This window comes from Gossypium arboreum, chromosome 9, assembly GCF_025698485.1.
Source record: "Gossypium arboreum isolate Shixiya-1 chromosome 9, ASM2569848v2, whole genome shotgun sequence".
Lineage (NCBI taxonomy): Eukaryota > Viridiplantae > Streptophyta > Magnoliopsida > Malvales > Malvaceae > Gossypium > Gossypium arboreum.
This window is the reverse complement of record NC_069078.1, coordinates 72,537,374-72,555,257: the sequence shown is the minus strand read 5'-3', so window position 1 is coordinate 72,555,257 and position 17,884 is coordinate 72,537,374. Positions and strand designations below refer to the sequence as shown.

At 30.0% G+C, this 17,884-nt stretch overlaps 2 protein-coding genes and 1 long non-coding RNA gene across 3 annotated transcripts; 2 read left to right on the top strand and 1 right to left on the bottom strand.

Annotated features, from left to right (window-relative positions):
* Window positions 1-4,755: 4,755 nt before the first annotated feature.
* On the top strand, window positions 4,756-8,576 carry LOC108454010 (vacuolar-processing enzyme-like). The gene is made up of 9 exons (XM_017752295.2): window positions 4,756-4,804; window positions 5,290-5,484; window positions 5,565-5,729; window positions 5,805-5,961; window positions 7,247-7,332; window positions 7,408-7,656; window positions 7,726-7,941; window positions 8,008-8,214; window positions 8,287-8,576. The coding sequence occupies exons 2-9, from the start codon at window positions 5,296-5,298 to the stop codon at window positions 8,434-8,436; spliced, it is 1,419 nt and encodes a 472-aa protein (XP_017607784.1). The 5' UTR covers window positions 4,756-4,804; window positions 5,290-5,295; the 3' UTR covers window positions 8,437-8,576.
* A 2,426-nt stretch (window positions 8,577-11,002) lies between these two features.
* Window positions 11,003-13,777, top strand: LOC108455543 (calcium-dependent protein kinase 17-like). The gene is made up of 8 exons (XM_017754090.2): window positions 11,003-11,797; window positions 11,891-12,034; window positions 12,111-12,263; window positions 12,342-12,457; window positions 12,547-12,714; window positions 12,821-12,948; window positions 13,029-13,128; window positions 13,373-13,777. Exons 1-8 carry the CDS (start codon window positions 11,119-11,121, stop codon window positions 13,454-13,456), a joined length of 1,572 nt encoding a protein of 523 aa, XP_017609579.1. The 5' UTR covers window positions 11,003-11,118; the 3' UTR covers window positions 13,457-13,777.
* A 555-nt stretch (window positions 13,778-14,332) lies between these two features.
* LOC128280504 (uncharacterized) lies at window positions 14,333-15,139 on the bottom strand. The gene is made up of 2 exons (XR_008270593.1): window positions 14,916-15,139; window positions 14,333-14,647 (listed from the first exon to the last, which is right to left on the bottom strand). It is a non-coding gene; the product is annotated as an uncharacterized LOC128280504 (long non-coding RNA).
* Window positions 15,140-17,884: the final 2,745 nt, after the last annotated feature.

Genomic DNA, 17,884 nt, shown 5'->3' with positions numbered 1-17,884 from the left:
TCGTATCAAACTAAACAAGATGTATGATCGTTTATTAAGAAGATGAGAGTATCACCGCTCAATAGATTTTGAACCTTAATCTATATATAGCTCAATAATGGAGCGTGATATCACTTGATCCAGTGGTAGATAAAACTCGGACCAAAAGGACCCTCAACTCTCAACAGACTCCTCGAATAAAAAAAGAAGTGGCGTAAATTGGAGAAAGGGGTTTGTAATTTGGGTTTATTCTGCTTTTGGGCACTTGCTTCACCCTCGAATGCTCTTCAAGAGTAAATGTAGTATGATGTGAAAGAGCATGGCTATGGATGGAGTGCCCTTGATAGTTTTTGATGTTTCAAAAGGCAGATGGTCGGCCGGCAAATTTATTATAAAATTATAAATCATTTTCAGAACAGAAAGATCCAACTTAAACTCAAGATTCCAAGATTAATGATGTGATGAAATGGTTTTAATGTTGTTTTGTCCTCCATATCACCAACATTATATTCTTCTCTACAACATTACCTTGGTTGCTAGCTACAGTCTACAGATACACACACCCCATAGAAAAATAAGTTTTTTTAATATTAACACACAACAAATTTAATATACATTTTATATTTATATTTAGTTTTTAAAGAAAGTTGATTAATTTACATAATTAACGTGCAAGAAAAACACATACACAAAAAAATTGTCTTACAAACAGACAAATTTGGATTTATAAAACAGTGTTTCAGAAAGCACTAACTCTTAGATTTATTGGAATTAAAGAGTATTGCAAGTTGGCATCCTTCTACTTAATATATTCTCTTTCATTTCTGAATACATCAAGTATTAACCATAAATGGCTTAAGAGTATCAAACCTAATCCAAGTATTTAAAAGAAACCAATCAAACCCTATCTGGATTTGATTAATTAATTGCACCTTCAACAGATAAAAATCATTAATTAAACTTTTTTGTCATTAGATTTGACAATTGATGTTGGTACGGATGATTGATAAATCATCTAGTTTTGTTTATGTGACAATCCACAGTATTTCTATACTAATTTGATAAAGGAAGATTATTAAAAATTATTTTAATTATAAAAATTCAAAATTTCTAATAAAAAAATTGTTATAAAGACCAAGTGAGATTGTAATAAGAAATGAGAGACCCAACATAAGAAGATAGTACTTCTTTTCTCATAAATCAAGAATTTGTACCTGAAATCTATTTATAAGACTTTAATTATCATAGTTTATAAATGCAATGAATTAATTAAGGGTGCATTTGGACACCACGAAGTAGTTAGATGAAAGTGTAATTATTAGTGTAGTAATTATATCCTCTCGTAATTATAACAAATTCTAATTACAGAGATGTGTTTGACTGATAGAGTATAATTATATTGTTATTTTTCGTTTCATGCTTGGTCGTATAAATTATAATTACTCTACTACATGATTTTAATTTCTAAAAAAATGTAATTATTATAAGATTATCAATAATATTTGAGAAAATTTCTCTAAATATATAATAAAACCTAAAATCAAATCATCTTATATAATTCCTTAGCCTAAGAAAGTACTGAACAATGCGACTACTAATAACAAAAAATAAACATCCTATTCAATTTTATTTGATTACTCTAGTATTTCATATTTGTTGGGTTATTCTCTCTTTCTCTCGACATTAAACGATATTCTTTGTTATTATCGATTGGTCTTTGACCAAGTACGAATAATTAATAATAAATTCTATGCAATTTAGTTAACTTTAGTATAAATAATTTATAATATATGCTATGTAATTTAGTTAATTATTTAGCGGTGCTAAAATGTATTGAAAATGATCTCTCTTCAATAAATACTCAAATTATTTAAACAAGGTGAGCATAATAGCATAAATTATATTTTAAAATAGTACTATTATTATATAAAATAACTTTGAAAACTTAAATCATGTATGAGCATGTTTGAAAACTCACAGGGTGATCGAATTTGAATATAATTATTGTATTTACTTGCATAATTACTCTAATTATCATCCCCTTAAGAATTAGATCAGTGAGACCCTTTAATTATAGTGTTGCCCAAATATGCCATAAATGTGTAATATGAAATTCAGTTATCAAGCGACTTTCTAAACTCATCCTAAATTTCCCTTAAGTTCCATGGGAGTTTTGGGAGTTGGGACGTCATCCACTTTATTATTTGGGGTTGTTGTAGTTGAAAAGAAATTCATTATATGATAGGACTCATGACAATCGCCTTGGATATTGCATTAAAACCATATTAGTAAAACGTTGTGAGATAAATACCTAATTAATGAAAGAAAAAGAGTATACAATCTCCCATTATGATTTCCCTTGTCAAAAACTTTTAATAAGAAAACTTGATGGAACAAAACCTTGATAAGAAAAAAGAGTTGGACTCCCTATATAAGACCCCTTACCTAGCCCAAACTAAGACCCGAGCAAAGAATGCTACATTGAAAGGCCAAACTCATCATTCATCGTCCACTCATCTTTTAGACATATTTGAGGTCATTTAAGGCTTTTCAGACTATTTCTAAACTCCGTTTACAAAACGGATGCAAATGAAGGTAATTTGAGACTCATGTCGAAGCAAAACAACTTAATTTAAGTGTACAGAGTAGATTTATTGGTATCTATACTCAATGTATCGACACTTCTACCCTGATATTGATAATTTTTGCATTTTGTTTGAGATGTACTGATACTAATCCTTCATGTCTCAATACCTCGATGCAAGGGAATCAAAATCAAACTTAAAAACACTTCAAAACATATCAATTTATATTCTAATCATTCTCAATATCCTCAATCATTCTTAGACCTTAAAACATATCTAAATATCATTCTAATTAAGCATCATGTATATCATCCATAATCAATCTCCAACCAATGTATTGTAAAAACTGAAAACATTTCCTCTTATACACTATTCTTCTTAGTGCCATTGCACTACTATTTCATTATGTGAACCATATATATGTCTTACAATTATAATAATTAATTAATAATATATATTTTAATTTTTTCCCCATAAGTGACTCATACATATCAATCCCTTAAATATAATTTAAAAGCAAAATAATAAATTTAAAAATAATAAATAGGAAACACCAATTTTATTTTTCTAAGTATGTTTGATAGATATGTTAAACCAATTTGTGAATCTCTTCAAATTGATCATATAAATCAATCTTTTAAAAGTCATCATTAAATTGTAAAAGGACAAAAAAAGTTAAAATAAGAAAAGCAATAAACATTAGAAAAGATATTAAATGGCAGGCAAAGAAAAAAAAAATTTGACAGCTAAAATCAATAAATGCAGCCGTTTCATCTTCTTAAACAAAAAGTAAATTGCCACGTGTCAAAGTTGTAACATTCATGGCATTCTATTTATAGAAAAAGTGGGCCCTTGTTCATGTATTGGTCAAAGCAACCACAGGAAGCATCAAAACGACGGAAATTTCGATGTTTCAAATTCATGCTTACGGGATTCTCCAACACCCAATTAAGGCAATGAAACGTTACCACTATTTTCATCCATCCACTCACCTCCACCACGCCTATGTGTATCTCTTTTTTTCGCTTAATAGCCCCTTTTACTATACCTAATTTCTCATTTTAGTACTTGTACTATTTTTTCTATCAATTTAACCTTTGTATTTTCATTCTGTATACCCGGATACCCGCCTATATATTTTCCGCTAAAAAAGTTAGATCAGCCAATGACATGCTGCCACGTATAAATTAAAGTGAAAAAATAGTAAAATTTTAACAAAAATCATAATAAATCCAAAAAGAGAAAAAACCCAAAAAAATCTTAGAAATTTAAAAAATTATTAAACACATTAGAAAAATCATAATCTAATTTTTGAAAATTATAAAATATATTTTTAAAATGATAAGTATGTGAAAATTTAAAATTTTGATAAAATTTTACTAATTTTATGATTTTTTTATATTTTAATGAATTTTATATTTTAAAGGAATTTTGAGTCTTTCTAGTAATTTTTTTAAAAAAATTGGCCCAATGAGATAGATGTAGTTATATAATACCCTAAAAAATAGTTTTTTTTTTTTTTAGAAAATGAAGAAGAAAAAGTATTCCTACTCTCGCAGCTCAAGTCAGAAAACTCTCAAAATGCTCAAACAAATTCTATAAACAGGCTTTTATTGAGTGGTCTCTAATCTTTTTTATTTATTTAAATTTTATGATATTTTTATTTAAGAAACTCATAATTACTTTAAAATATTATAAAATTATTTAAAAGCCCTAATATTTTTCAAAACATCATAAAATTATATAAAGATTTCATAAATTTTAAACTTTATAAAAAATCTAGAAAATCCAAATAAACGAAATTTTAAAGTTTCGCATACTTGTAATTTTAAAATATTTTTATAATTTTCAAAAATAGATTATATTTTTTAATTTTAATGTTTTTCCAATATTTTGGGTTTTTCATATTTAATATATATTTATGATTTTCTGATTTTTAAAACTTTTATTGACACGTAGTAGCATGTCATTGGCTGATTTAATTTTTAATGGAAATATATAGATGGGTAACAGGTATACACAATGAAAGTATAAAGACGAAACTGAAAACTAAAATAGAATACAAGGGCTAAACTGAGTACTAAATGATAATTTAACTAGAGTACAGGGGGCAAAAAGGGCATTAAGCCTTTTTTTTCAACCGAACCCATACGTTTCTAACACTAAAAACTTTAACCTATAAATTGGGTTGGAATGAATGGAGCACCAATGTGAACAAAGAAAAATCATTTCTTGAAGAGGTTAGATTTTCAATATTCACTTTTTATTCTTTTTAACTTCATTCTTTTGTAATATGATTTCTTATTAACTTTGTTTTATTTTTATTCTGTTTTGATTATTTATGTTCTGGTAATTAAAATAATATAATTAGATAGTAGTACTGTTGATCAAGAGACTAGTTAGTTTATTGCAACATTTTGCTTTCAATTATTTAGGTATTTTTAGATAGATGGTATATTTACTTCTGGTAAAATTAAAAATAACAGTGATGGTGAAATTAATTCCTGTGAGGTAACAAATTTCATTGCACCAAAGTCATCTCCATTCAAAGGCATACTAAAACTAAAAACAGAGGTTGGTCCACATAATTAAAACTAAAAACAGAGGTTGGTCCACATAATTAAAATCTCTATATCACATGTTTAATTATTAATAATAGAAATTTATTTATTTTTCTTGCTTTTTTCAATACTGATATAGTTTTAAATGGCATTAAAATTTTCAGAGAAAAATGATGTGTTACTGCCGCTTGTTTGTTTTGCTTGCACTCTCAAGTTTTGTGGTCGAAAGTCGACATCTCAAAGGAAATTCATACGAATTATCCAACTTCCATCCTTCCGGCACCAATGCCACCATTGAACCCAAAATATGGGCAGTTTTAGTTGCTGGCTCCAATGGTTTTGTAAATTATAGGCACCAGGTAATACCATTTTAAGTTTTGTATATTCTTTACTAACACAATAATTTGTATACAATAATACATGGAAATATATGGTGCAGGCAGATATATGCCATGCATATCAAATCTTGAAAAATGGTGGACTAGAAGACGAAAATATTATCGTTTTTATGTATGATGATATTGCATTCGACGTAGAAAATTTGAGACCTGGTGTCATTATCAATAAACCAGATGGAGACAATGTTTATAAAGGAGTTCCCAAGGTGTTTTTTTTTTCTTCCTTTCTTTTTGTTTCCTTGAAAATTCATTTGTTAATTTCTATGGAATTTATATGATAGGATTACACAGGGGAAGATGTAAATGTGGACAATTTACTTGCTGCAATTCTTGGAAACAAAACTGGTGTTAGGGGTGGAAGTGGAAAAGTTGTGGAGAGCGGTCCAAATGATCATATTTTCATATATTATGCTGATCATGGCGGCGCTGGAATACTTGGTTAGTAGCTCTCAAAATAACATTACCCCCCAATCAATTAAGTGTAGTCTAGTTGTTACCATGTCAATACATTATTTGTCTAAACTCTAAAATTAGATTTGATTTAGGTTTAGATTTGCTTAATATCAAAGAATTTTGACCAAAATATTAGACATGAAATTCAGGTTAGGAAAAATATTAAATTTATTTAAAAATTGGATTGAACTTGAGTAATGTATAAAACTTCACCTCTCCAATATGGTAAAATTCTCTCTTTAATCCCTTTAAAATTTATGAAATTATAAATTTATTTAATGATAAAATTGTATCTTCCTTTCCCTCCAAAAATATATTATTCAATTTTGCCCCCCCCCCTCCCCCCAATATTCTAGCTTAACCCCTTACCAGCTATATATATTGGCCACTATGGATTAGTTTTAACATAAAATTAGTATGGTTCTTGACTCACACTTGGCATTGAGTTAATTATTCTTTTACTAAATTATTGAGTAAAAATTTGAAAGTCGAAATATATTCTAATTTTCTATACTATCTGTGCATTTGGAATTTAGTATTTATATTTTTATTTTTAAAAATTTAGTTCCTTTACTTTTTGGATCTAAAAGTTTAGGTCCAATTAACACTATTAAAATGCTTTTGTTAAATTCACTAGTGTGACATATTGAATTAAAAATAAATCAGTTGGTAGCCATGTAACAAAAAATAACATTGTAATGGGCTTGAATTTAACAAAGAATTTTAATAGTGTTAACAATTCTTAAAATTCATACCAATATTTTAACCAGATAAAATATTTAGATTAACTAATGACATTGTAAAAATTAAGGTATCAAATTAAATGAAAAATTAATGTATAAAAATTAAATTTAAAATTTGAGCATAATATAGGAATCAAAACTGAAATTTGACTAATATTATATAATCTTAAAAAGAAAAGAATGTCTACAAATACACTTTTTTGGGGTTTAAATTTCACTAAAATATTAATCCTAAAAAAGTATAAAAATATGTCAAACTAGATGGCATAAAAATTTTCAGGGAAACGTGTCTGGTCAATTAAACTTCAGACTTTAACTTAATTTGAATCTTGAAATAGGAAAGAGAAAGTTAATGCTTTCAACTTCAATTTTTTTAATAAACCTTTAAATAAGAGAATAATGCGTTTTAGTGTATTCAAACGTACGTCTTCTTACTGTGAACATGTTTATAAATATTTGAGTAATGTTATCAAATCCCAACCAAATTTGTTAATTTTCATAGTCTAAATTTCTCTTTATGATTATAGGAATGCCTTCTGGAGTAGACCTTACTGCCAAAGATTTAATGAATACGTTGAAGAAAAAACATGCAGCGAAAAGCTACAAAAGCATGGTAAATTTGATTAATTTTGACAAATATTATACCCTAATTTACTCATTTATTTAATATGGAGAGGATATGTTTCAGGTTATCTATGTTGAGGCATGTGAATCAGGCAGTATTTTTGAAGGACTATTGCCAAAAAATATGAATATATATGCAATTACAGCAGCAAATGCAAATGAAAGTAGTTGGGGCACTTATTGTCCCGGAGAATTTCCAAGTCCCCCTTCTGATTTGGACACTTGTTTGGGTGATTTATTCAGTATTTCTTGGATGGAAGACAGTGACATTCATGATTTGCGGAAGGAAACTCTGGACCAGCAATATCAGTTGGTAAACCAACTCACCAGATTTATGTATTTACACTCACCAAATACACAACATTAATTTTTGTGATTGCAGGTTAGGAGGAGGACAGCAGTTGATGATATGGTTGGTGCTTCTCATGTGATGCAATATGGGAATAAGACGATTGCAAAGCAATTTGTGTTCAATTATATGGGTGCAAATCCAAAGAATGATTATTATTCACCTTCTTCTTCTGATGACTCCAGTTTAACAACTACTCCCAGTATTGTTAGCCAGCATGATGCTACCCTCCTCCATTTCTGGAATAAGGTTTGCTTTCTTAACCTCACCTCTATTTTATATCATGTAACTTATATTCAGATTTATTTTTCGTAGTTCCGTAACGCTCCGGAAGGCTCTCCCAAAAAGACTGAAGCTCACAAGCAATTGATGGATGAACTTTCCCTAAGGAAACACATTGATGAAAGTGTAAATCAGATAATATCAGTCGTTTTTGGGCAAGAAAAAGTTCCAGAGATGCTCAACACTGTTCAATCTGCAGGGAATCCTCTTGTTCATGATTGGGATTGCTTCAAAATGCTGGTAAGTATAGCAATTTCATAATGAACAAGTGCAGCTGAGAACCATACTGATGCTTGTTTGATAATGTTGCAGGTTAATAGTTTTAAAAGACTGTGTGGAAGCACATCAAGGTATGAAATGAAATACAGTAGAGCTTTTGCAAATATGTGCAATGCTGGGGTTCATATCAACAATGCTACTCAAGCAATAACTCAAGCCTGCTCCACCAGTTCTCCTCCATGAATACCTATATATATATATATACATCTTCAAAAATAATTTTTAATTAACTATAATAAATTGAATTTACATTCAGCTCATGATGGATGTTTGATGTACTTCAAATGGTTTTTAGTCCTTAAATGATCAATGCTTGACATAAATATTTGTCTTATTCAGCATTTCTTCTTTCTGTTTCTATATTTAGTTTTGATTAAGTTGCATGAATTATTGTTGCTAGATAAACAGATAATTTTTACAATTTGCACATATTTATTATTAATAACCATCTCTCTTAAATAAATAGTTTTGACAGATTTGAAAATTTATGAAAGATTTAATCTTAAACAACACTTTTAAAAAAAAACATGGGATTTTTATCAAGAAAATGGGGAGTTGTCATTATTTTTTTTTTTATTAAAAAAAGCAATATTTTGTTAAAAGAAATTTAATTTGTACGGTTACATTTAGATTTTCCTTATTTAACAGTTAAAAAGGTTTAAATGCACATTTGACCTTTACATTTGGCTCTTACCTTGGTGCTTAATTGCTTATGATTTTCTTTATCCTAATTTAGTATCTACCCTTTTCCTTTTTCACTATTTTGATATTTTCTTGTAATAACGTTAAGTTTAGAATGTGACACTTTGAACAATATTGTTTAAATTGGATCGTATTAGTTAGTTAGGTTGGTTGAATTAAAAACTAATCGAGGGATTGGTTCAAAGAGTGGCTTTGAATCAATTAAATCGGAAAATCAGTATGTACAGATTAAACCGACGGTTAGATCAATTTTGTTAAAAATAATATGCTTTGAATTTTAATAAATATTAATTGACCGATGAATTGGTGACTTCACCAATTCAACCATCGGTTTGACTTAAAAAACATTTACTTTAAAATTGTGATCATGACAACAATAGCACTGTTATCCAAAAATTTTACAAAATATATAAAAATCTAAAAAAATCTTGATATATATATATAATAATAATTATAAAAATTCAAAATTCAAAAATATATTAAAGTAAAAATCCTTAAAAATTTGTAAAAAAATTTTAAAAACATCAAAAAGAAATTAAAAAAAAATCCATTTCCTTATCAACTTTACCAAAATTTTCTTTCCAACCAATCGCAATTGACGAGAACAGAAAGTGAAAGAAAATTTTATAAAATTGGTGTGTGGTGAGCTAGAAACAGTGGAAATGTAGTGGAAGAAAATTTTCAGCAAGCTTTCTCACTTGGAAAGAGAACTCCAAAGAAAAGAACTTACATGCTATCTGCTAGTGGATTTTGTTAGGCGAGATAATGATTCATTGGTATTCCCTGTGAACAACTTGTGGTCATTATAAAAGGAATGTTCTTCCAGGAGTTTCAAAGGAAAAAAAATTCCTGCAATTTCTTCATTCTTTCTAAATTATTTATTTAATTTTTATAAAATTTTAGGAGAAATTTCTTTTTTTTTTTAAGAATCTCATTTTAAGTTCTGATCATATCTATCTATTCATAACCTCTTCATAATCCATAAATTAAAGAATAATACGTTTCAACGCACTTGCACCTGTAATATCTATACCAATCGAGTTAAGACTCAATCGACCTGTATGCAAATTTTTTAATTATATTTGTATTGGATTGCTGTTGCATATTCAGCTCCTGTAGCAGTTGCTACCGTTGTTTTCTTGATCTATCCAATTGGTCAAGGAAGTTTTTCTAATGGTATGCCCATATGAATCTTTGGCACTTTCAACTTCATGATTGTAATCCAGATTGAACACAACATCCTTTTGCATCCCTTTCACATGTTAGGCGTAGTTAGTGTATTTGGCAGCTCCCTATTCAGTGCTATACATGGTTCCTTGGTAACCTCTAGTTTCATCAAGAAACCATAGAAAATGAACCTGCTAATGAAGATTCCAAATTCAGTCAAGAGGAACTGCTCATGATTATTTTGGCCGATTGATCATCTAATATGCCAGTTTCAATAATTCTCGTTCTTTATATTTCTTCTTAACTGCTTAGCCTATACTAGGTATCTGGTTCACCGCTTTAGGTATTAGCACTATGACTTTCAACCTAAAGGATTTCAATTTTAATCAATCCGTAATTAATAATCAAGATGATGTAATTAACACCTGGCTGATATTATTAACCGTGTTAACCTGATGATATGTTCGTAGTATGAAATCTTAATGCTAATATTATATGCTTATTTGTCAGTAATAAATTGAAAATCCAAGTCGTGGAATATGACAGAAAGGGAAATGTTTTTTCATAGTTATTAGCAAAGAAGAAAGGCAACACTAAGAGGAGCTAGCGATCGTTGATGGAAGTTCCCCAACAGATACAAAAAACATAAAACGGTTTTGGTAAAGGCCGACAAATCCTCTGGACTCTTTGTCTGACAAGCATGTTCATTCCCAACAGTTTCAAAACACACCCCCAATGACTGGTTTCCACACATTTTTGACATCTTTAATCCTAAAATCACTCATTATCAATCCTCTCTAATTTCTACACCAAATTCCAAGCTGCTGTACATTTCTTTCAACAGTTTTTTTTTTCCTTTCTTTTTTTCCTCACTCTATACATCCTTTCTATAATTTCTTTGTAATAAAGGCTTTTGTTGAGCCCCAATCAGAACGAAAATATTGTCCTTCTGGTTAAGGCTACCATCCCCTCTCCCACTTTCATTTGACCCCAATCATGGGGAATTGTTGCTCTTGTGGCAGCTCCGTCGAAGATGCCAATGAAAAGGGAGACACCATCACGGCGGAAGAAGCCAAGAGTCCTAGCGGTTCCAAGCAGGACTCATCACCAAGGAATAATACAGCCTCCCCAGCAGACTCCTCCAAGCCATCCAAGTCTTCCCCAATCGGACCCGTCTTAGGCCGCCGAATGGAAGACATTACAGCCACCTACAACATTGGGAAGGAATTGGGTAGGGGACAGTTTGGGGTCACACATTTATGTACTTGCAAGCAAACCAGGGAACAATTCGCTTGCAAGACCATTGCCAAGAGGAAACTTGCTAACAAAGAGGACATCGAGGATGTTAGAAGGGAAGTACAAATCATGCATCATTTGACAGGCCAGGCTAACATTGTGGAACTCAAGGGAGCTTATGAGGATAATCATTCGGTTTATTTGGTTATGGAGTTATGCGCCGGAGGCGAGCTATTCGATCGGATCATTGCTAAGGGCCATTACACCGAGCGTGCTGCTGCTTCTTTGCTTCGAACAATCGTTCAAGTTGTGCACACATGCCATTCCATGGGTGTCATCCACAGGGATCTGAAGCCTGAGAATTTCCTATTGTCGAACAAAGACGAAAATTCCCCCTTGAAGGCGACAGATTTTGGTCTATCAGTCTTTTACAAGCCAGGTTGAGATAATTCCCTCAAACTCGATGCTTTTATATGGCTCAACGATATCTTCATTGCTAGGAATTGATCTTAATTCCTTGGATCTCTTACAGGTGAAGAATTTAGAGATATTGTTGGTAGTGCATATTATATAGCACCTGAAGTCCTAAAGAGGAGATATGGACCTGAAGCTGATATATGGAGTATTGGTGTTATGTTGTATATTCTTCTATCTGGTGTTCCCCCTTTCTGGGCAGGTACATTTGGTTTCTCAGTCCTGGTAAATGCAATCTTGGAGCTCGAAACTAAGATGAGTTTTTTTCCCCTTGATAGAATCCGAAAATGGAATATTCAATGCAGTTCTACGTGGCCATGTTGATTTCTCGACTGCTCCATGGCCTTCAATTTCAGCTCAAGCCAAGGATCTTGTTAAGAAGATGTTAACTGTGGATCCCAAGCAGAGGTTAACAGCAGTCCAGGTTCTAAGTAAGTATATACCTAAGCTTTCAGCTATGGCGGCCAAGTTATTTGCATGATTCTGATTGATTGTATGGCCATGAACAGAACATCCATGGATCAAAGTGGATGGTGAAGCACCTGATACACCTCTTGACAACGCAGTGCTAAGCAGGCTCAAACAATTTAAAGCAATGAATCAGTTCAAGAAAGTTGCTTTAAGGGTATTTAACCCAACATCAAACATCCATCTCATTGAATTAACCCTCTCAAAAACATTAGTTTGTGATGTAATTTTTGGTGAAACGATTAGGTCATTGCGGGCTGTTTATCAGAGGAAGAAATCATGGGATTGAAGGAGATGTTCAAGGGCATGGATACTGACAATAGTGGAACAATTACACTAGAAGAATTGAGGCAAGGTCTCGCTAAGCAAGGAACAAAACTCTCTGAATATGAAGTTAAACAACTAATGGAAGCGGTAAGTCATTTCCAAACATAAATCCCATTTCCTTTATTTATTTTTTATTTTTTATTTTTTTTTGTCAATAAGACAAAATATTTGTTGTTTTTCTTTTTGAAAATAGGCTGATGCAGATGGAAATGGAACTATAGACTACGACGAGTTCATTACGGCCACAATGCATATGAATCGAATGGATCGAGAAGAGCATCTCTACCATGCCTTCCAACACTTTGATAAAGACAATAGCGGGTAATCATAGTTTTATTGCAGCTAATTTCGTTATTTCTGCAATTGCTTTTTTCCAATTCTGGTAACTGTAGTTTTATCAGATTCATCACCATTGAAGAACTAGAGCAAGCTCTACGTGAATATGGCATGCATGATGGCAGAGACCTAAAGGAAATCATTTCCGAAGTTGATATTGATAACGTAAGGAAATTTTCTATATATATTATATTCAATTTTCAGTAAAAAATTAAAATCTTTGAAAAAATTATTTAATATATTAACATCAAAATTTTTAGACTCTACAATAAGATTAAAATATTTCACTCACAATATATCAAATACTAACCAGAAACTCTAATATTAAAAGATTTCAATTTCATGCTCTTTACTTTCACTTGTTTAAACAAGTTTAGTATAAATTAAAAAGAAGAAATAATTTTTACAGGATGGAAAGATCAATTATGACGAATTTGTTGCTATGATGAGAAAAGGAAACCCAAAGAGGCGGCGTGATGATATTTTCCTTTGATTACTTTTTATGATCGAACAACTTGCATCATATGAAGAAGACGCAAATTTTGTACATATATAATCTAGAAAAGATGCAGAGAGGAATTGAGGAGATGGCTAAAATTATTTTAGGAAAAGAAAAGATATGGTTTAGTTGCTTTTCTCTCTTTTTTTTTTTTTTTTTTTCAACATTGTAACTTGCTTACTAGTATGTTTAGGAAAATGGAGGACAAATTTCTGGGAATTTTTTAAATTATGTTTGGCAATATAAGAGATTATAAAATGGAGTGTATATATATCATTGATCGGCTTTTTGAAATCAAAAGTTAACAACTTGATTTTATAATATTTTTTTATTTTTTTAATTTCGAAAAATAATTGGACATCGATAAATAATTGTTTTATCAAATGGAGACATTCTGCTAACATCAAATCCACAATTTCTTCTGTTCTATTTGTAATCACCATTAAAGGCTCCACTGTAGTAGTAGTAGTAGAAATATTTATGGCATCCATCGATTTTCCTTTCATTTCTACTTGAAAAACAGATCAATAAGAAAAGATGATAAATCCCTATTTTAAAGGAGAAAAAAGTGGCTTAATTTTGTTAAGCTGCTCAAATTTTGTTGAGAAAAAAACGTTATTTTGGTACTAAAAATTATTAAACAAATTTGGGTAAAAATTAATTTGGCGCCACCCACCACTAATTTCATTTGGCTTAAGTGTTTTTTTTTTTTTTTTTTAAGTTTCCCACTATACACCCCTAATTTTGTAGTTTCATTCATTTTATGTGATTTAATTAATAAAAGTTTTGACTTACATATAAAGTAGTCGATTGAGTTTTAACTCGATTAGTATCGATATTGTTGTTAATACAAAAGAACATAGGTCTGAGTACGTTGAAGCGCATTATTTTCTTATTTATGGGTGTAAGACCCAATTTTGGCCCGGGCCTATGCACATACAAAAACCAAAGAATAAAATAAAATATTAAATGTCCATTTACAAATAATAAACCCAAAAAGAAAACCCAGCTCAATTACATTAAAATAGCATAGTGACAGAAAGCCCAAATTTAGAAACCCTAAGTTCCCTTCTTCCCCTTGCGCCGCAGCCCCCTACGTTCAGCGCCCCACGTACGTCGGCACGCCCACACACAACCCCTAGCTCGCGTGTCCATGACCCACGATCGTGCACTCTCCCACGGTACCTACAATTTGAGCAAAGAAATAGGCAAAAACGATTTTTGTATTCGGCTATAAAGTTTTTGAATTTCGATTGTAAAGGGGTTGGTTTTTTTTACCTTTTTTTGGAGAGAATATAGGTTCAAAATCAAAAGCAACGAGAGATCTATAATAACAACATTTGTTAAAGGTGATTCTTTTAGTTTTTTTCCTTTTTCAGTTTTGCTATTTTTCTTGCTTTATTTTTTTTCTTTTGTGTGTAAAAAAGGATATAAGAGAAAGAGGAAAACTCACCGGAGTTACATCGCAATTGCTAGGCTGGGTCCGGGCATTTTACCTTAAATGGGTAATTTTCGCGGCCAGTCCTTCCCTTTTGCGCTAGTGTTCGATTGAACCCTTTCCATGCTTTCTTTAATTCTTTTAAATTGTCTCAAGAATTTGCGCGGGTGTTCATCTTAGTCCGTGTTGAAAGGGTCCAATTTGGGGTTTGGTTAATTTGTAGTTTTCGCGTTTTACTTTGGCCCAAAATTATGTTTAAATGGTTTGCTTTGTTCATAAGTTGTCTCTTTAATTTTGTTTTTCTTCCAGTTAAGTTTTTTATTCATTTTTTCTATAAAATAAGAATATATTATTTTAACATATAGTTTTGTTTAACAAAATTGATATATATATATATATATTTGTACATATTATTTTAACAAAATAAGAATATACTGTTTTTTCATGTGCATATTTATTTGTTTTTTCTTCCAAAATACTTTCATATATTATTTTGTATTTATATACTTTATTTATATTAAGTTTTCTTTATTTCACGTATATACGTAACTTACACTAAGTTATTTTTACTCTAAGTGTACATTATTGACTTCCTTTTATTTTATTTTTTATGTATATATTATTGATTTTATATTATTTTATGCATATTTGGTTTCTTCTAAGGACCCTATTTTAAATGGTATATTTTATTTATTTTCATATACTAGTACCTTTGTTTTTTTTTTAATGTATAAATTTTCATTTAAGTATTATTTATTTAGATTGACAAATACCATGCTATGTATTACTTACTCTTTTATATATACATTATGTGTCTTGAAATCTCATTTATATATTATTATTTCATACATTTTTTTAATTTTACTATTTTTGACCTATTCGAACTGTCATGTATGTTACCTTAAGATTTTTATACATTTGTTTGATTGCATACTAATGATTCCAAATTGCATTTCTTCTATTTTATCTATATATTATTTGTTTTAAAACTTGCCACATACTTTTATCACATGTACAAAACTAAGCTTGTATACACGTTATTGCATCATGATCTTTAAATTCCAACTCTTTGCCCAACATCAATCGTTTTTACCCTAAAGTGAACCAAATAAATATACTTTGAGCCGGTATTGCAATTGTTTATTTGAAAACTTCCAAAACAAAGGTGATATTTGATGTTTTTGGGAATTCGAAAAATCGTGCCCTAACATGCTGGGTTTCGATTTTCCGTTTGTCCAAATAAACAAATATCCCTTTGAAATTTCATCCGTGTTTTCTAAATTTTAGAACAAGGCAATGTTCTATGTTTGGAAATTCGAGAAATCGTACCCAATCGTGCAGGGTTTTGTTTTTTTCGTTTAGCCAAATAACAGGATACCCTTTTAGATTTCATTGCGTGCTTTGGAAATTATGAGGTGATCTCAATTTTTGGAGGCTTAAAATATCGTGTCCTAACGTGCTGGATGTGGTATTTTATTTCTTTAAACGAGTGAATCTCAAAATCCAATTCGAATTGTTCATTTTTTTTAAGAGGGAATCGTATTTTAATGGTTTTCTTTAAATTTTCAACGATAGGACATTAAACAATCAATTGATACCAATTTTGGGCGTCACGAGGGTGCTAACCCTTCCTCGTATGTAACCGACTCCCGAACCCTTTTTCTCGATTCTTGTAGACCTAAAATTATCGTTTTAATAAATCAAATGTTTTATTAAAATGATCAATCTCTAGGTGACTCGATTATACCTCAAAAAAGATCGGTGGCAACTCCAAAATTTATTTTTAAAGTCAATCCCTTTTTTTTTTAAATTTAAAAATGGTTTCGACATTCCTATTTATGGGTTGAGAAGAAACTATAAGTAATTTTAGACATTGTGTTAAAAAAAAAAGATTATAACCTATAATAAGATTATTCAAAAAAACTATATACAAAATAAATGAAAATTTATTTTTTAGAAGATTGTCATTAAACACTTATTTGGTTGGAACAATGTCATTTTATACTCTATTTCTAATATTGTATAAAAAAAATTCAATGTAAAAAGTACTCAGACGAGGAAAGGATGAGCGCTAACCACATCATGTGATGCAAAACCACAAGTAAACAAAACCAAATAAAATTGAAATTGATGAAATAAAGTTGTAAAAAGAAGGTTGAAAACAGCTTAAAAATATATTAAACAGAGGAAGAATGAAATTATTGTGCCAAATTTATTTAATTTTAAAATATATATTAATTTTTTTAAAAATTAAGCTTTAAAACAAACGAATCTAGATAATCGTATGTTTATGTTCATTTTAGTATATTTTAATTTTTTTCATTTTTAAAAAATTATTTCGTTTATTTTTGCTGGCATGACACTACCACGTTAGCAACTATAGTTGACACGAAATACCACGTTAATACCGTTAACGGCCACATCAACGCTGTAATAGTCAACATTAATCAAAGGGCCTATTTGACTAGTTTTATTAGTTCAAGAGCTCAATTAGGTGAAATAAGTCGCAAGAACTTAATTGATTTTTTCAAAAAAGTTTTAGGGTCTTTTAAACCATTAAACCATTAAACATACATTTAAATAGTAATAATAATTGTATTGAATAACAATGAATGGAAAAATAATGAAATGAATCCTAACCCTCCAATAAAGATAAGTAATTAATTAAGATTTTGTTTGATTTGATATATTTTATATATTAACAAGGAAAAATTATTTTACGAGTTCTTTCTACTAGATCATTTATAATCCCTACCAATAAAATCAATCCATGCCATTTTTTATTTTCCATGTTGGATTAAACCTCCAAATCATCAAAAGAACTTCGAGGCTGGCTTAAACCCCTACATTAAATTGACTAATTTTATTGTTTCGAAAAAATAACTATAATATCACTATTTTCATATGTCGTTACGTCATCTTAAAATACAATTTCAAATTTTCTTCTTCCAACCCTCATTAATTATATATAATATGAAAAATAA